Source organism: Pyxicephalus adspersus, chromosome 9, assembly GCF_032062135.1.
Source record: "Pyxicephalus adspersus chromosome 9, UCB_Pads_2.0, whole genome shotgun sequence".
NCBI classification, from domain to species: Eukaryota; Metazoa; Chordata; class Amphibia; order Anura; family Pyxicephalidae; genus Pyxicephalus; species Pyxicephalus adspersus.
Genome location: NC_092866.1, coordinates 33,333,475 through 33,353,644, shown reverse-complemented (window position 1 = coordinate 33,353,644; position 20,170 = coordinate 33,333,475). Strand labels below are relative to the sequence as shown.

Genomic DNA, 20,170 nt, shown 5'->3' with positions numbered 1-20,170 from the left:
AGAAAAATACAGGAAATGTTAAAGACATTTTCTGCTGATTTAACAGGAACAGGCAATGTCTCAGAAACGTATGCTTAGTTTTTATAGTCAGTTTTACAAAACAAATACTTAAAAAATCTTCAAAAGAATTCCAACTTCAAGTAAACAGCTACATTTGCAGTAGCAATATGTATGTTTACTGTCATACCCACCAAAGAATTTTTAATCCTAAACAAAATATTTCACACTACTGCTAGTCAGGCGACATACACAAAGTTACTACTTATGACTCATGAATGGTTTAAAGTCCATTTGTAAGGTGGTTGAGCTTTTTAGGTACAATGTTGGTGATCCATTAAATCCCCCCAACATCTTGCCTCTTACACTATTTTAAAGGGTACCCATACTGTGATATAGTTATCCTTTATGTTACCCTTGCCTTCACACCCTTCCCAAAATCTTTTACTCATCTGTCCACAATTCTGCCTGATCTACACTGTGCAGCCCATAGTGAGCCATAAAGCTTCCTGATCAGTTCATTGTCGTTTCTGCACATAAACTTAAAAATCCCATATTATAAACTGTCTTTCCAATTGGGACTAACAGTATGGGTTGCCTGGGAGCATTGATGAGTGGATAGGAGGCCCAAGGAAGAAGCTGGAGGGATAACCTAATTAAAATTGTAATAAAGTTTTCCTTTACAGAAAACCTGTACTTAGATACATATATAGATATATATATATAGCCTGCCATGTTGGCTTATGAACCAGTGGCTTCAATTATGGGTCACTGATGTATAAAATTGACTAAACAAAAAAGGCGCTTATTGCCAGCAACTACCAAGTTCAAAGGATGTCAGCAAAAGCATACTAGATATTGATTTCAGGATTATTTGCAGAATGGGATTATTTAAAGGGAATATGTTTATCTTCAAGACTAAAATAATATTTTAAACATTAATTTTATTCAGATAAATATGCAATATTACATTATTTATAATTATAATTGTAAGTCAGAGGGTGGAGCTTTAGGCTACTTATTATCAGCTTTAACTTAAAGCTAAACCTCACCTTGTGCTGTAAAGTTGTACAGGTGCTTCAGTACTCCTGTACATATTTACTGGACATGATCTAGACCATTGCTCCCCAGCCTGCCTTGTTTTATTCAACAAATTTTTGGTTCTAGGTTTGCATCATATCTGGGTGATAACCAGAGAGGCCTAAATGCAGATGCAGCCATCCCAGGAACAAACATTTAAAGAAAAATGATCAAGGTATTTTAGTTTATGAATAACTCCTCCAAAAAGGTCGCCCACTTTTTGCATTGGTGTTGATGGCTCTTAAAGGAAGTGCTCTGAGAGGATGAAGTTATGTTTTTAGGATAGTACAGCCCCTGTCATCCCCTCCTACTAGCCAATGTTTCCCTGCATTGTATAGAGAAGCACAAATACCTAGTTGGTCTGAAACAAGGTATGTAATGAAAATAGATTTTATTTAAAAATGTCAATTTTTCCTTTCCTGACATGCTCCATAGTAATACATTTTCTGGTGTCATTCTTCTCAGTCTGCAGTCTAAAAGCAAACTGCATCCACTGTAGTTTCATTTTAGAACATCTATAGTGACCCATCAACCAAGTGTCATCGATTCTATCAGTAATAAATGCTACTTGTAAAAAAAAAGGTTATACTTACAATATAAATCATCAGTTGTAAAACAATTCACTTTAGAAAAAAACAAACAAAAAAAAAAAATGACCCAAAACAATTATGGGTTCCTTTTAAGGGGGAACCGGTAATAGACAAATCTAGGCTGTCCTGTCGTTGCTGGTTGCCTTATATAATTCTGATTCAGAATGAATGACCTGGAACAAGCTTGCAGATTGAGTGTTCAGATTTAACCTGGCATGTCTGTTTCAGATAAGTGACTTAGTATTGAAGCTATAAATACAGTATATCCAGCAGCTAGCCTTGTGGTGCACTGCAATGCTAAAAATGGGGCAAATCAAAAAAAATGCCTTAATATAAAGCAAGTTTACACATGTAATGTAAATGTAATGTATTTATGTAAATGCACCCTTTTAGTTCTAAGGAGGTAATGGGAGCTATGCTATGACTGTGACAACCACTACCTTTAAAAAAATCAGTTATTTGTTCTAAAAGTACACTGGCTTATGGTTTATGGTTCAATCAGAAGCACATAATGCTTAGTGCAGTATGTAAAGCAGACCTTTCACCTGCAAGTAACAACCCTATTTTACACCCCTGTACTAAAATGTGCTGACTGAATCTGCAAAATGCTGTGTCCTAAATGAACCAATGCAGTTGCCAGTGTGCCACATATAAACGTTTATTCACTGTGTGTATTCTCTATGATATGTTTTCAAGCTGAGGCGCTGATTGGATGGGTGTGCCTGAACTTCACCTTTGAGCAGTAATTGTAGTAAAGAACATAGCAAGGCCAGAATCAAGACAACTAAAACAAAGATTAAAGTTGCCTAGCAGCCAATGCCTTCTATTCAGAAAGGGTCCAGTTTACATTCAAGGATGACTGCAGCTGTAGTAACCCAGCTAGCTATTGTCTGAATTATTAATATTATTATTTTTGGTTATTTTTATTTCATTTTAACCATTGTTGATCATGAAACTATGTATGACAATTGTCATAATGATATCAGCCACAACCTTTTTGGAAGGATATGTTGTTTTTTATCTGTGTTCCAGATCTTTACACTGGTTGGAACATTTTTAGAGGTCAAGCAGTTCTGAAACAGCAGTTTGATGTTTTTAACAGAATTTCAAAACCTTTCAACATACATTTTTTTGAAGTTATTATAGTTTCTTGTTTCCATTGCACCCATATCACAGAGGATAACCTTATCCTTTGGATTTGTATGTTTTAGCTGGTTAACTAAATCAGGTGGGACTTAAGGCAAACCTGGCTTCGAAAAAAGCACCTTTAATACCCTATTGCCACAGTGCATGTACTTCTAGTTGAGATTTCAAACCTTTAAGTAAAGTTACCATGCGTAATTAAGGAGAAACATTAGACTCTTTCTAAACCTAAAGTAATATAAAAAAATATAATTGAAATTTCACATTTTGTCACATCACTCACCCTGATATAGAAATCTCCCTGCTCGTTTCCTGATCGTATCTGGAAGGTGTTGTATGCCCTGGGGTAGACACTGGTGGCTTGAATCTGGAATATATCTGATGGGACACTGCGGTCAGATGTGATACTCATATACCTATATACCACGGTACCAGGTTCATCTTGACACACAGGGTTGCTGCTTGGGCACATACAACGGCTACAACATAAAAAAGAAGATGATAAAGCAATGCCCTATAATGATACAATGTTTTCATTCCAGAGATGCTTCTACAGTCTTTGTTTGTTATTACAATTTTCCACACCTGGTATCCACTGGGATCTACTGGAACACAGAGGAAAGACTATAGGTACATTTATAGTTCAGATCTAGAAACCTTTAAATAACAAATGGGTGGATCCAGTCCATGAGGTTGAGAGGAAAGCTTGCCATGCTCTTTTATATTTCTAATTGGTCTTCATTTACATTGTTTGATTGCAAAGCTCCATTTCCCTTATCACCTCTTTACATTATACTGGAACACAACTTAAAAAAAATAAAAAGTTACACTAATTCAGTGTTCCACATTGCACATATGCTTTAAAGGAAACCTGTTACCAATAAAATATGCAGGTTGCCATTGCTAATTTTTGTTGTTGACCCAATGGATTTCATACTATTAACCTGATCAGGAGCGCTGGCTTCACTCTGACTTTTGCTGGCTTCATTCTTAGGATTAGAGACTTGAAACCCATCAGGGAGCTAGCATTTTTAAAAGGCATTTTCTATCAATCATAATCCAAAATTTGTCTTTTAGGTCCAATAGGCTGAGGTGAGCACACAATGGGCCTGATTTATTATCTTTGCATGTATAGTAAGCTTAAGTCCATATAATTACCTAATGTACACCTATTATAAAGGAATATAGGGCTACCACATCTAAAACAAATTCAATAAAATCAATAAATTCATGAGTTCTGAGTTATAGTTCCAGAGCAAGCACCCAGCATATTGGTAGACAAAACACAGGTGAAACACAGCATGGCCAAGGCAGACAAGCAGCTACTGGCAGCCTCCATATTTTTCTGATGACGGGATTCTTTTGAAAGATTTTAGATTTTAGTACACTAGAATGGCCTTTTAAAACTGGAGCATCACTTTTAAATTAGTAGTAGTATATGCCTCAACCATTTTGGCTGTTGTCAGCTACGTACATTCAAATACTATTTCTATGGGAACTGCAAAAAAATCCCTTCTCAAAGGACTTACTTGTCAGACACTTGAACGTATGGTTCTACGCAGAGACTCTTTTCAACACAACGGTACCCTCCATGGTAGTTGACGCAGGTCTGTTGCTCATTGCAGGTATAGGCTCCAGTCTCACACTCATTGATATCTGGTTATGAAAAGAAGTTCATGAAACAATATTGAAATGTCAATAGCATGGTTACACACACTGGAGAATATTCACATAAAAAACTGGGATGTCATCGATCTAAAACTGGCTGTATAAATTATGTACTTTTCCCCGTCCTGTAAATTGCCCTAAAGAAGGAAAGTATGAAGGAAAGCAAATGTAGGTATGTTTTAGAGTTTTTTTTTTAATACATCACTATAATTTATAATCTAACCTCTTGCTCCACTGGCCTGGTTAGTCTGCTAATTTTTGTCAAGAAAAAAGGAGAAGAGGAAAGGCTTTTATGTGGTAGCCAACATGTTTTACTAAAAAAACAAACTCTTTTTCAGTTGGTTATCCTGTGCTATACTAAATTCACCTATGCTTGCAATATACAGTTACAAATATGTTGCAGTAAAAATGTTCAAAATACTTTTTCTGACTATCCCAACGGGTTTCAACCTTATTACAACTTAAAGCGAAATAGATTTTTAATCTAAACGCTACTAAGTATCCAGGTCTAAATGACATGTTTTCATTTAAACCTTTTCTGTGATATAGCCCCTAAAAAACCTCTTACAGTGTATTGCATGCAATCATCGGTCATAATCTTCTTTATATATATATTTCTAAGTCATGGGAACATTACTAGAAGACATACTTATTGCTTTGACAAGAATCCAGAATATTTTTTCAAAATAATTTATGAGGTTGACAGCAATTTTTTTTCATTCAGCAATTAATTGCTGATTAACTTGTACTGTTACTCTGTAATAGACTGCTCTAAATATTGTTGACTATTGATATGCCTGTTACATGAACCGTGCGCCGATTAGGTGGGGGAGATGGGCTGATTATCAGTCTTATCCCACCACCATCCCTCGTTTGACCAGCACTTATTGTACTGGCCAGGACCTGTGTAGTATAACGGGTGAAGTCTGATCGTTGATAAATGAACAAGAGTGGGAGGTTTTTTTCTTTCCACAGTTCTCCACTTCTCTTTAGTCTACGCCTATTCATTCAAATGAGTAACACACCCCTATTCACAGAAGCATTCCACATTCAGAGCGGAAGCAGAACTAGCTTCAGGCTCAAAAACCAGAACTGCACATGCGCTTAGGGACAATCACAGTCTGGGCGGAAATCACTCTGTCTTCAGCCTCAACCCTCTGCACTGCGCATGCGTGATCTCTCGCACATGCCCAGTTCAACCCTCCTTACGCCGACATTTACATTGGCCAACGTATTTAAAAAGCCAGAGGTGAGCAAACTAGCTCCCTCTCTGGCACTCAAAGAACACCTGAATGCTATTCCATTTGCTTTACATAAGGTAACCCTGATTAACCCTTTCACGACAAAAACCATCACACAAGTTCATATCAAAAATCCCCTTTTTTTTTATTTTTCGGAACACGCTTAGTAAATTCTTATAATTCTCTTTTTCTTTAGAGCCAACTAAGCTTGAACTATTGTACTTACATACCAACATTAAAAAAACTGTAAATATAATTTTACCTTCCCACTACCGGAATAATCCCTTGTCTTTAAACGATAATATCTAAATGGAATTTTTTTTTCCAGATGTAAGTAGCATCTGGATTTCCACCTAAAGCCAACATTCGAAACCCTGGAGGCGAATGTTTCCTTACATGTGTATTTTTATGTAGTATTAAGTATTCAGTAAAGTAATTTGCATGCACTTCTTGTCATTAACAAGTAGGTAACATTCTTATCATGAATTAGATAACAGGTTATATATCAAGAATATTTAGATGTAAGAAGAAGCATAATTACTAACACATTGCTATATATATTTCTCGCCTTTAAGATGTGGAATCACTAAATCGCTTTTCTTCTTGATTGCCAACGCGCATAACTATCAACTTTATTTCTTACCTCTCACCTTCACTCTCATGCATACGCCTTTGAACAAGTAAATAAATTCCGAAACGTAGCCCATAAGCAGATGAGACAGATTTAATGACATATGTGAATAAGGTAGTATTGGTGGTACTTTTTTTTTTATATTGATACTTTGTTTTTTATGATATCGCTAGGAGATTTTTTATATATGTCTCCACACAATCCCCCGAGGAAGCCAAGTAGTGAAGCCCATTGGGATAGTGAGTCAATGTACTTTGAACATTGCTATTGCAACAAAATTGTATCTGTATATTGCAAGCATAGGTGAATTTTGTATAGCACAGGATATCCAACTGAAAAAGAGTTTGTTTTTTCAGTAAAACACTTTTGTTGCCACATAAAAGCCTTTGCTCCTCTCCTTTTTTCTTTATACTATTAATGTTTAAGGCTGGACAACTAAAAATATACTTAACCCCTGGGTACATACTATATTTAATTCAGTCTGCTAATTTGTCTTTTTCTGTTTACACAAATAATACAGATATGCAGCAATATCACCACCAGCACTTTTGGTGGAAAAACTTTTTAAAATATCCCTTTTGTGCTTTTTTTCAGCTAAAACTTGCTCATGCATAGCCACACAAGGAATTCTCTGGCAGGCATACAGAAGTAAAAAGCACAGTGTGCCAATGTGTACAGGGCAAGAGTAGAAGTTAGAGGGTAAACATTTTATAAAGCAGTTGATGGTAACCAATTAAAATAGAATCAGTAGATTTCTCTGAATCACTGGGGTCAAATGTGGAAAAATAAATTTAACAAATTGATGGTTCATTCAGAAATAATTTAAAGTCACAAGTTCAATTTCTATCTGTAATTTTGGCTGGTTCTCAAAGTAAAAATATCCCTAATGGGACATAGAATAGAAAAACTAAAAAGAACATAATAAATAAATTCATTTATCCAAAACAACAAGTTTGACTTACATGCTGTTTGCTTTAAAGTGTATCTAAACCCAAAAACAAAAATCAAAAAAACAATTGCTCACCACACATTATCTATATAGAAGAAGTGTGTCACCCTAGAACAAGAAGTGTGTTAAAATTACAGAATACAGTATTCTGCATCAAGAACTGCATACCATGCTAACTGGTAAAAATACAACAGAGGCAGAGTGCACAAGAATACAATAGGTGTCAAAAAGGTATACCAAAGTGTACTTATAGGCAATTTCTTTGGATAAAATGTGAAAGTGTTGTTAATAACCTCACTTATTTTGCTGGTTAAAAGTTTAGAAACTTTTTCAGGTTTTTATCAAGTCCATGATGGGATGAACCCCTTCTAAGTGTTCTAATTACTATTATCACCGGGTAAAAAGTGGGAGAAAACAGTATATTGGAATACAGCATATAATTTCATTGGACTTGCACGAGTATGTATACGTACACAAGTGTATATTTACTGAATTTATTTTTTTTGCTATTATGCAGTATTGTATTTCAATATTTTTATTAGGTTTTTGACAAAACAATAAGATAATTAACAAAAACTTACAAGCATTACAAGCTAACAAACATTTTAACATGGGAAAATAAACAGTACAAATCAGCATGGAGGAAAAGTGTATTTGCATAAATGACAAATCAATAAAATTAAATCAATCAAAAGAACAACAAAAAATTCCTATCTATGAAATAACCACTAAAGTGCCTTCGTAGCTCGTTTCCGATAGGTGTAACCGTGGTATTGACTGTTCAGTACAAGACGTCTGTAAAAGCTGCGGGTCTCTCTCTGAGTGGCCACTATCTCGATCATCTGATTGAGGGGTGTGTCTGGACAGTCTGAGCCAGCAATGGGTGGGTGGTTGATCCGAGACTGACAGCTTCCACCCTGCACATGCGTACTCAATCACACAACGCAGTGCAGGCGCTCCAGTACCACTGGGGCGTCAGGAATTCACTTATTTAGTCGGGTTACACTTTCTAAAAGCGACTCTTACTGCCACTGACGCTGCTGTTGCCAATATCCTCAGGAAAACTTTTATTCTTCTCATCCCAGGTACGAACCACCACCATTGAAAACTGAATTGATAACGTACTTAGAATAATGACATATACTTTGTACATACCTATTTACTTACTCACTTAACTTACACTGCTTCTTACTAATAACCTTATGTAATCATAGACACTAACTGATTGTCCCACTACTTAAATGCATTTTTAGATCAAAAACCTGACATACTTGTCATTTTGAAGCTAATACTTGGCAATATGGTTTTCTGAATACTAACATATCCACTAATTAGATATTACTTCTATTCTTTTATGTCAGACCTTACAGATTTCTCCCTATCTACAAATATGCAAATAATTTAAAGGACTTAAAGAGAAACTAAACTCAAACAGAATTTATATTTAACATAAAAGAGTTGTCTACCCTTTTATGTAAAGTGAAAATTCTGAGTTTAGGTATGCTTTAATAGACATAGTGACGTTATATTACCTAACCTCTATTTAATAATGTATCCATCAATACCCTTATTTTAGGTACAATACAAAATCAACACCTTTCCACTAGACCTTCCTTATACATCCAACCTCAAAGTTCAAACGTAAGTGCTTGCTGGAATTACCACTTATATTACTCCTTCTCTCAAAACAGATATCTAAATTACTTATATTACATTGGACATCTACACATAATGTACATCGTGACATACAACATTCCATAATCGTACTCATTGTATTGACATCTTTATTTATCCTGGTCACTTTATTTATTCAAAAAGAACATTATTACCATAATATTTATACTATTTAAATATTTGCTATTGGAAAATATATGGTAGTGTTCTGTTTTTTGATATTTACTTGCTTGTATAAAATGTAATTGCTCTCGGTATTACCCTTGAAGAAGCCATTATGCGAAATGCGTCAGGCTAAGAAGCGTTACACAGTTGATACTGGTTATTTTTTGTCTTCTGGCTATGGTGATGTAACCAACCACACTACATAGAATATACCTTTGTAAAGAATATACTGGCAAAATATACCCTGATGACCTAATCAGGAGACGACCACAAGATCTTTGAATTGTATTGGCACACCCTTTTTTTCTTTTGCTCTGTAAAATTATTGTGTTGCACATAAGTTAATACAAGCAACAATTGCCAACTGAAACACCTCCTTTGTCTTCTTGACAACATATTGTCCTTCTTATTACAATGCTATATATAGGTAAGATATCATGTCCGCAGGTTGTGGGTTCTTTAAACAGCATAATTCAAATGCTGTCAAAGAAAGGGTATTCCGCTTATACTCCCTCAAGAAAGATAAAATGTAATGTCTTATCTGCCAGTATCAAAAAGTTTCCTGTCTGGGAGGGACCAATGTTCTTTCAAATATGCAAAAGTCTTGACCCCAGTAAAAGTAAGGAAATCCTATACATAACTGACAGGTCTATCTGCGCACCAGGTAAAAGCTTAAGGATTGTCAAATGCTGGGACAAATAAAGGGCATTGTAACACCCCTAACAGCGGAGTGTACGGAGAAATCCCATATCCCAGTGCATAAGACAAAGTGGGATCTGCGATTAATGGTCTCCAAGAGGCCAATATAAGTTATAAATCAGTGTTGAGGGGTATTCAGCTTAATATAACTGTGCTCAGATAGGTAATTCCTTAGAGTGTCACCTATGGAGCCCGCTGAGCTGCCAAGTAATATTTGTGAAGATTAGCAACCGACAAACCACCAGATAATTTGGGAAGGTACAAAACCTTTTCAGATACTCCTGGCCTGCGCGGGTACTAGATAAAATTCAAAATTTTCTGCTTTTCCAATTCAATGGCATGTGCAAGAACCAGAATTGGGAGCAAGGGAAAAATATAGAGCGGTTTAGGTAAATACGTCCTTTTGACTATCCAAGAGATAAGGGAGAACCTGCCACTTAAGCAATAGTTTATTGAGGATAATTTACCTAATACAGGGAAGTTATTCGAGACGGAATATTGACCCCAAGGTGAGGGATAATGTCCACCCACTGGAAGGAAAAATTTAGCTTTAGTGACATAACTTGTTCCAGCAAAGATACACTGAGAGCTTCTGATTTGGCATCATTCACCATAAGCCCTAAAAACTGTGCAAACGGCTGCCAATATGGAGAACAAATTCGGAGGCGAAGTTACTTGGGATAGTAAGGACAGTAACAAATTATTAGCAAATACCATGATTTTATGTTCTATATTATGAGTCTGAACTCCTTTTATGTCCAGGTTTGCTCGAATAACTGCAGCCAGGGATTCCATGGCCAAAAGAAACAAGATAGGTGAAAAAGCACACCACTGCCTAGTGCCACTGAGAATGGGGATAGATGGAGATTCAAACCCCATGTAGTTTACAGTAGCGTAAGGAGATGAGAAGAGTGCCAACACCCCAAAGGTTCTATATAAGCTACTGGAATCTGTGGTAGATTAATGGATTTGAAAAAAATTTCGGCTAAAGATTCCTCAAAGGGGTGGGGTGTAACTGACAGACTCTCGATTAAAATTTCTGGAGAATCACCACAGGATTACTAGTGAGATGTTTCATCAGTGTACATAAAGAAATGGGGGTAAATTTTGGTGCCAAACAGCACAGGCATTTAGCTAACATTGTTACATAGTAGGTCAGGTTCAAAAAAGACATAAATCCATCATGTTCATCCACTAGGGAAATAAACATATCCCAGATATAAAACCCTATGGACATAGTTGGTCAAGAAGGCAAAAAAAACCTTAGTACAATTTGCTCCAACAGGGGAAAAAATTTCCTTCCTGATTCCATGAGGCAATCGGATGTTCCCTGGTCAACGGTCATTGTTATTTTTACTTTAAAGCTTTAATATCCAGTTATATTCTGTGCTTCCAGAAAAACATCCAGCTTTTTCCTAAAGCAATCTATAGTACTTGCTGAAACTACTTCCTGATGGAGCCTATTTCACATTTTCACAGACCTTACAGTGAAGAATCCCTTCCTTATCTGGAGTTTAAACTTCTTTTCCTCCGGATGCAAAGAGTGCCCTCTTGTTCTTTGTAATGATTCCAAAGTGAATAATTGGGAATAGAGTTTTGGATATGGACAATTTATATATTTACACAGGGTGATCATATCCCCTCTTAAACGTCTCTTCTCAAGGGAGATTGGATTCAGTTCAGCTAATCAGCTGAACTCCTCCATTCATTTTCTTAGTTTAGTTGCCCTTCTCTGCACTTTCTCTATTTCCATATTTTTGTGAACTAGTGCCCAAAACTGGACTGCATATTCCAGATGTGGTCTGACCAATGCTTTCTACAAGGGCATGATTTTATCTCCAGCTCTGCAGTCCATTACTCTTTTAATACAAGAAAGTATTTTGCTGAATTTTGGTATTGCAGTTTGGTATTGCATGCTGTTATTAAGTCTATGATCTACCAGAACCCCCAGATCCTTTTCCATTTCTGACCCCCCCAACTGTATTCCCCCTAGACAGTATGAGGCATGCATGTTGCTAGCCCACAAGTGCATAACTTTACATTTATCTATATTAAATGTCATTTGCCACTTGGCCGCCCAATCAAACAGTACATCCAGGTCTGCTTGTAGATTATAGACATCCTGCATGGATTTAATACCATTACATAGTTTAGTGTCATCTGCAAACACAGAAATGGTATTTTTAATCCCAAACTCTAAATCATCCAGACAATGAATCATTAATCACTACTCTCTGTATGTGGTCCTTAAGCCAGTTCTCTATCCATTTACAGATTGACTTTTCCAAACCTATTGACCCTAATTTGCATATTAACCGTCTGTGGGGTACTGTGTCAAATGCTTTAGCAAAGTCCAAGTACACTATATCAACTGCTATTCCACTGTCTACCTGTTTACTTACTTCCTCATAAAAAGAGTAAATTTGTTTGACAGCTTCAGTCTTTCTTGAAGCCATGATGACTATCACTTATATTATTTTCTAGTGGAAACTCCTCTATGTGGTTCTATATCAAACTCTCCAGTACCTTTCCAACTATGGATGTTAAACTAACTGGTCTGTAGTTACCTGTTAATGACTTTACTCCCTTTTTGAAGATAAGAACCATACTGGCCTTACGCCAATCCATTGGTACCATGCCAGTGATTAAAGAGTCTCTAAAAATTAGAAATATTGGCTTTAAAATAACTGAGCTCAGCTCATTGAGGACACATGGATGTAACCCTAATTTTGCCTGTCACTGGCTCCTGATCGCCCATGCGTGGGGAGCCGGGTGTCACTCAAAGACACCCCGCTATTGATGTCATCATGACATAACCCCCCCCCCACTCTCCCATCGCAGATCTGAGCCTGCAATGGGAGAGTGGGCAGGTTGTGTCCACGGACAGCCTGCCCACTTCCCTGAGCCTGGGAACTGTACAGGGGACGTGGTCCGCAGCTTTGGCCGGTGCGTCCCCCCAGCAGGGTCCTTCTCCTGACCCCGCTCAGGGGTTGTGCCGGACAGAGCTGCGGACCCCCAAAAGGAGTATACATGCTCAGATTTGATCTTTTTACATCTTTTTTTTAAATTCGTTATAGTTTTTAAACGATGATGGTGATCCTTCATTTTTATATTTTTGGAATGCCCTTTTCTTGTTCCCTATGGTTTTTTTAACATCAGCTGTGAGCCACATAGGTTTTAAATTTAACCTCTTAAACTTATTACCCATTGGAATATATTTTCAGTGTGCTTGTGTAGAACAGATTTGAAACATTCTCATTTCTGTTCTGTGTTCTTTGAGGACAATATTGTCTCCCAGTCCAAGTCACAAAGAGCTGCCCTTAAAAATGCAAAATTTGCTTTCTTAAAATTAAATGTTTTTATCTTTCCTGTTTTTGCTTCCTGTTTACAACCTATATGAAATGAAATCATATTATGGTCACTGCTACCCAGATTCTCTTTTATATGTACATTGGTTTTATAAGCTCTGCATTGCTAGAAAGAACTAGTTCCAGCAGAGTACAATTTCTAGTAGGGGCTTCGCTAAACTGTACCATAAAATTATCTTGTATTAAATTCATAAATTTTCTCCTTTTTGCTGTTCCTGTAGTGCCATTACTCCAGTCAATGTCCAGGTACTTGAAATTTCCCTGGATTAAAACCTTTCTAGTTTTTGCTTTTTCTATCTGTGCTAGGAGTTGATTCTCTATTTCATCCTTAGCACTGGGGGCCTATAGCAGACTGCAATAATTAATTGTGTGTTATTCAACCCCACATTCAACTCCACCCATATTACCTCAACCTCATCTCTTGGTCCATCAACAATTTCTTCTTTCACATTCACTTTCAGATCACTTCTCACATCTCTTCTCACTTCTCACTTCTCATCTCTTCATACAGACAGACACCACCACCCTTTCGTTTGACTTGTGTTTACGAAAGAGAGTATAACCAGGAATGTTGACAGCCCAATCATGCAAAGGACAAAGCAAGGACTCAGCAACCATAACTACGTCATAATGCTCTTTATTCATTAAGGCTTCTAACTCCTGTATTTTGTTTGCCAGACTTCTAGCATTGGTGAACAGGCTCTTTAAACCATTGCTGCATTTACCAGCAATGTTTGCCAAATCCTTTTGTTTTTCAGTACAAATAATACTGCATAATCCAATGTTTGCAACATGGGAAGCTCCTTATATTTATCCATAACCCTCCCCCCAACTATCCCCAATCCACCCTCTACTAGTGGCTGACCCCTGTCTGATCTTCCTGCCACCTTATTTAACTGTCCCACCCCCTCTGTCCAAGTTTAAATATCCCTCCACCATTTCCCTAAATCTTTCCCCTAGCACAGCAGACTCCCTTCATTTAGGTGCAAACCATCTCTGGCATATAGGTTGTACCCCAATGAAATGTCAGCCCAGTGCTCTATGAACCCAAACCCTTCCCAATTACACAAGGACTTAAACTATGCCTTTAGCTGTCTAAGCTCCCTCTGCCTTTCCTGTGTTGCGTATGGCACAGGCAATATTCCAGAAAATATAACCTTGGAGGTACTTCCTTCAACTTGAAACCTAGTTCTTTTAACCGATTTTTAAGAATCCTCCATCTTCCATCTATCCTGTCATTGGTTCCAACATGGATGAAGACAGCTGGGTCATGCCCAGTCCCTCCCAGTAATTTGTCCACTCGGTCCACCACATGCCGAACCCTGGCACCAGGGAGACAGCAAACCATATGGTTGAAGGGATCTGGGCGACAAACTATTCTATCAGTAGAATCCCCTATGACAACCAACTTTCTACTCCTTCCTGCATTGCCTTCCACACCCCTACTAGATGGGCTACTCTCCCAGCTGTTAGGGGTAGCAGTAACATCTTGAGTTGCCACCACTGGGTCTGCCACCTGCACATCTTCACATAACTTTGCAAATTTGTTAGGGTGCTTAAACACAGGGCTGGCCTTCCTTTTCTGGATGCCCCTACCACTCCCTCTAACTACAGTAACCCAGCTCCTGACATGTTCATCCTGATTAACCTCTCCACCCTCCACATCTAAGCCATTAACTACCTGCTCAGTGAGCAGGGGACCCTTCTTAAAGGCCCGGTTTAATGCTACATTTATAAAACTATCTGCATCACCTCAGTTGGCGTTCTGCTGACTGAGACAAACATAAATTGAGTTCAGACTGGACTTTAAAGAGAAACAGTGGGAGCTAGCTTGCGTAGTTGCACTGCCCTCTGGTAATCCGCCTCCAACTTGACCTGAAATTGGGATTGTTCTTTTTTATAAGCTGAGCTATTTGTATTAGGTGACCCCTCAACACCGATTTATAGGCCTCCCATAGCACCACAGATACTGAACCTGAGGTAGCTTCTAATTTTTGGACTACATCTACATGACATGATAGAGAATCATTAACTGACCAACTCCTAGAACAGAAGTGCAAAATAAAGATATACATGTTATCACCACTGGATCATGATTGGACCAAGGTAGTGCTGGGATGTGAGCCCTGAGGAGATGCGGGAGCATAGACTGTGGTGCCCAAACATGACCAATTTGAGAATAGGTATCATGAGAAGCAGAATAAAATGTGTAATCACGGGCAAGAGAGTGGACCTCTCTCAAAAGGTCCACAAGGCCCATATCCCTAAAGACATCAAGAATAGCCAAGCGATGCTGCAGTGAAGCTCCAGGTGACCTAAAGGATCTATCATGATTAGGAATAGGGGCAAAATTAGAGTTGCCACAACAAATCAAAATGCCCATAACATGTTGTTTGGTCTCAGCGAACATTTTTAAAAAAAAGATACCTGTGGAGAACTGGGTCCATAATATGACAGCAATGTGATCTCAAAATCTTGTAAGGTGCCTTGCAAAAGCAGATATCTACCTTTAGAGTCTGCTAGCTGGGTAATAATGGTGCAAATAAATGGCATACGTTAATGGAAAGCTATCAACACATGTCCATGTTTAGTGGGTGCCGATGCAAAAAAAAAAGCCTGTAGGTATTTAAAATGCAAAAATTTGGGGTAAGTCATAGTAGAAGTGTGTTTCCTGTATACAGGTGATATCAATGCCTGAAGTATGCAGGTAATTAAACACCTTATTTCTCTTCATGGAGAAATTAAGGCCCTGAGCAGCTTCAGGACCATGATTCTATCAGAAAACAATTAGCTGTTGCAGTACGTGTGCATAGCCATAAATTGACAATGGCCCTTCGGAACATAAAAAACAAACACATAAAAGACAAAATAACAATGGAAAACAAAGAACTGAGTAAGAAACTCCCTGGTCTTGTGAGACCTTAAGCAAACAAGGATTTACATCCCAAAAAAATAAAAGAATGATGCGCCAACCTCGCACTGACAGTGAGGAGACGACATTCTCATGGGGGAATGTGTCATACAACGTATTACACTGACACTGAGCCTGAGAAACTGTCTTAAAAAAGATACCATTGGGTAAAGTAAAAAAAGGGGCCCATCTGCCCAACTGTCCTGCCCATAACTGAAATCCAAAAAACAGAAAAATAAAATAATGTGGAAGCACGAACAAGAAAAAAAGAATGAAAATGGAAACAAGGAATCCTGTAGAGTGCCAGAAGATAAAATTGAACTGTAATGACAGCAAGCACCCAGGTACAGCCAAGGAACTATAGGACAGGATGGCACAACCTGGAGATTTTAGTTGGAAAACTTGTGAGCCCAATTTCGCCAGTAGTTCAGAGCACTGATAGGTCAAAGGAGAAGTAGATGATTCCTGGATGTTGACAGAAGGATCGCGAGGAGATTTTTGGGATGAAGTATCCGAAAACTGAGAAGACAGAGGTAAGTCCAATGCTGCAAAATACTTGAAGGCTTCATCTGGTGTTTGAAGTTGGTGCATCTGACCACGAAATTGAAAAAATAATTCGAAGGGCTATCCCCATCTGTACCTGATGCAATTTTGGGTCAGGATGACAAGAACAGGTCGAAGAGCTTTTTTCTTCACTAAAGTGGATGGTGCCAAATCAGTGTAGATACTGTTTTCCGAGCTTTGGAATGATAAGCATGTAGAAATAGGAGCTGTTTGCAGAATTAGATCTTTGGTGTGAAAAAAATTTAGCTTAACCACTACATCTCTTGGAGGGGCCTTCCTGGTATCAAGTTCCCAAGGTTTTATGGACCCATTTCTAATCTCTCCAGGGGAACTTCTTGAACTAGTTCCTGAAATAGGCTGTTTGCCCTATTTCCCTCAGATCACGTTGCAGTTTCTTAGTTATGGAAGCAGAGGCCGTAGTAAGTTCTTCCCGAGTCATAACTCTCATATGTTGGAGAAGCGTGGGGCCTTCCTCTGATGCCTTACCGCTGGTTTGTAGCTAGCCAGAATCCAGGCTATGCTCTGATTCTAACGGGTGAAGTTGGCGAAAGGCCCTGTGGATGAGGAGCCAGCGCTATCTTGGAAGAAGAGGCCACGCCTCGTGTGGAGCCCGGGACAGTTGAATGGCACTTGTTTTTCTGCGGAGGACCCATAGGTGCGATGCCAGGCAGGTTCCCTATGCTGGGGGTGTAGGTAAGTGGCAGATCAGCCATGAAAAGATGCTTTTTTATCGGCGCAGGTAACCCAATTATGAGCGGAGCTGGCTCATGCTCCCCCACATGCATTTGTTTTAATGAGTCTCTTGACTTGCACGGAAAGAATACCTAGGTCACATATTCCAAAAAACTTTAGGATTGCTCATGACTGGATAAGGTGATTCTGCCAACACCCTGTGTATAACCCCACAGCCTCTTGGGATATGTTGAATAGTTATCCCAGGAGGCTGTGGGGTTACCTGCCAATCCCTCTTGCTGCTGTGAGAGCCCATAGAGGAAAAGGGGGGGTTCGATTTATTACTTTATTTATTAATACTTTATTAAGTATTTGAAAAAACAAACAAAAATAACATTTTCTTTTAATGTAAAGCAACCAGCAGTCCTATCACCCAAGATAAAGATGTTGTAATGATCCCTTACAAGGGATTCCAATTCACTTTGATAAATAATTAATAAATCAGCTGCAGTTTATAAGTATGTCAGGGATGCTACTAGCATTTTTAAGAGGTTAGCAGCAAAATTTTTCTAAGTTTCCATGCTGAGTGTGGGTTTTCTTAACTACAGGGAACATATCACAACCCTAATTAGGCTGTCAAAAAAGACTGCTAGTGCTGAACAAACATAGCTGGTAATGAGATTACTTAAAATCTGATTAAATACTATCAGCTGCTGTACATTGCTCTGTGCACTTTAATAAATTAGTTTGAATACTCAATAGGTTTCAAGTACAATTACCTGTTTATTCAAGTATATAAAAAAGACCACAGCACCTGCATGTCCATGGATTATCCTGATCTTTTAATTTAGCAATGATGTTATACAGTCTTACCCTGGCAGAGACGGGTCCCTAGCAAATTGTATCCCGCCGGACAAATACAGGAAAAACGTCCAGGCTCGTTCATACACTGATGCTGGCACAGGTAGCTGGAGAAACTGCATTCATCAATATCTGTGAATGTACAATTTATAATTAGTAAGATGCAGATCTTAAAAAGTATCTACTAAGCACTTTTTACAATGATACAAAGATAACACCAAAATACAGGAATCCTTAAAGTTGAAGAATAAAAACTTTCACTACTGCTCCACTGTGGGGGTGGCCACAGATACAGCACATTGCTTACATCAAGGGTGAGGGTTTTGGAGAAAATATACTATATATGTACCTATATATATACTATATAGGTAGGATGCTGTTATTTTTCAAGAAGCAATGTATGACACCCAGTTGGCCTGTCCCATGATCTGCTTGAGTGGACCTAAACAGCAATCAGGGTTATAACAAACAGACTGACATAAAATATACAAATGTGTAGAAAAATATACATGGAATCACTCTTGGCAGGTGAAACAAGTGGCTTTTTAATCAAGTGGAGTTAGAAAAAACAGTTCTCTGATATTGTGCATTTAAGCTGTGTACACACTTCCAATTTTTATCGTTGGAAATGAACGACGAACGAATGACGAACGATCGATTGGGCAAAAATCGTTCGTAAAAAAAGTAACCAACGACGCCGACGAACGAGGATAGTCATTGGAAATGACCGACTGGACTGGCGGATCAGATTGGACGACGATCGTTGACCATCTATCGTGTGTACGGTCATTCATTGATCGTCCATGGTCTGAGCATGCGCGGTGAACGAACGTTCGCTCACTTCCTGTGGTGCACGTCACTTCCTGTATCGTTCAAACGATCGCATCTATCGTGTGTACAATATCTGCGAACGATCCTGTCGTTATCTGTATGTACAGGATCGGTGCTATACGATCGGTCGCAGATATCGTGCAGGATCGTTCGTCGTTCGTTTACCAACGATAATAATTGGAAGTGTGTACGTAGCTTTAGGAGTTGTGTCTGTTTGACTGTTGGGTTGTGTCTGCTTGACTGTCAGTTTTGTTTTAAATAGCTTTTTTTTTCATTTTTTTCCTTGCTGACATCTAAGGGGGAGTGGTTAAGGCTTCACAGGTGATTTAGGTTCCTGGCAGATTCACCTTGAGCTTGCTCACTCTTGGCTGGTGAAACAAGTGGCTTTTTAATCAAGTGGAGTTAGAAAAAACAGTTTTCTGGTATTGTGCATTTGGGAGTTGTGTTTGTTTGACTGTTGGGTTGTGTCTGCTTGACTGTCAGTTTTGTTTTAAATAGCTTTTTTCCTTGCTGACTTCTAAGGAGGAGTGGTCAAGGCTTCACAGGTGATTTAAGTTTCCGGCAGACTCGCCTTGAGCTTGCTCACTCTTGGCTGGTGAACTAAGTGGCTTTTTAACCTCCCTAGTGGTTCATTTCTTTCCAGTTTTATATGTCCAAAAGTGGTACATTGTTTTTCATGAAAATTTATTTTACAGTATAATATAATAGTATGAGTATAATAAAGTTTGAAACACAAAATCATGTCAAAATAATAAATTGAATAAATTAGAAAATCTATATATTTAAAAAAAATATAATTTTTCCAATTTTTTTTTAAAATACATATTATACTCATACTAATATATATACTGTAAAATAAATGTTCTTGAAAACAGTATACTGCTTTTACACATATAAATCCAATGTATTGCATACAATACAGTTATTTTGTATTGAATGCAATACAAATGGATTTTGAATTTCCTGCCCCACCCCGCCCCACCGGCAACGTACACATGCACGGGCGTCACCACGAACTCCCAGGTGACTCATCAGATGCAGTAGCCAGCCGGAAGAAAAGAGAAGAAGACGGAGATCGCGGCAATGGACGATGCAGGACGCCGGCAGATCAGGTAAGGCTGTATTT

At 38.2% G+C, this 20,170-nt stretch overlaps 1 protein-coding gene and 1 long non-coding RNA gene across 2 annotated transcripts in view; both read right to left on the bottom strand.

The window, feature by feature from the left end:
* The window catches only part of LOC140337598 (uncharacterized), a 402,692-nt gene that overhangs the window by 205,926 nt on the left and 176,596 nt on the right, over nt 1-20,170 (bottom strand). The window lies entirely within an intron of this gene.
* EFEMP2 (EGF containing fibulin extracellular matrix protein 2) overlaps nt 1-20,170 on the bottom strand; it is a 56,909-nt gene that overhangs the window by 1,493 nt on the left and 35,246 nt on the right. The window contains exons 8-10 of the mRNA XM_072421310.1: nt 18,226-18,345; nt 4,340-4,466; nt 3,094-3,289 (exon numbers count right to left, since the gene is read on the bottom strand). Of these exons, the coding sequence (XP_072277411.1) occupies nt 3,094-3,289; nt 4,340-4,466; nt 18,226-18,345 (443 nt within the window). The remainder of the gene's footprint in view (nt 1-3,093; nt 3,290-4,339; nt 4,467-18,225; nt 18,346-20,170) is intronic.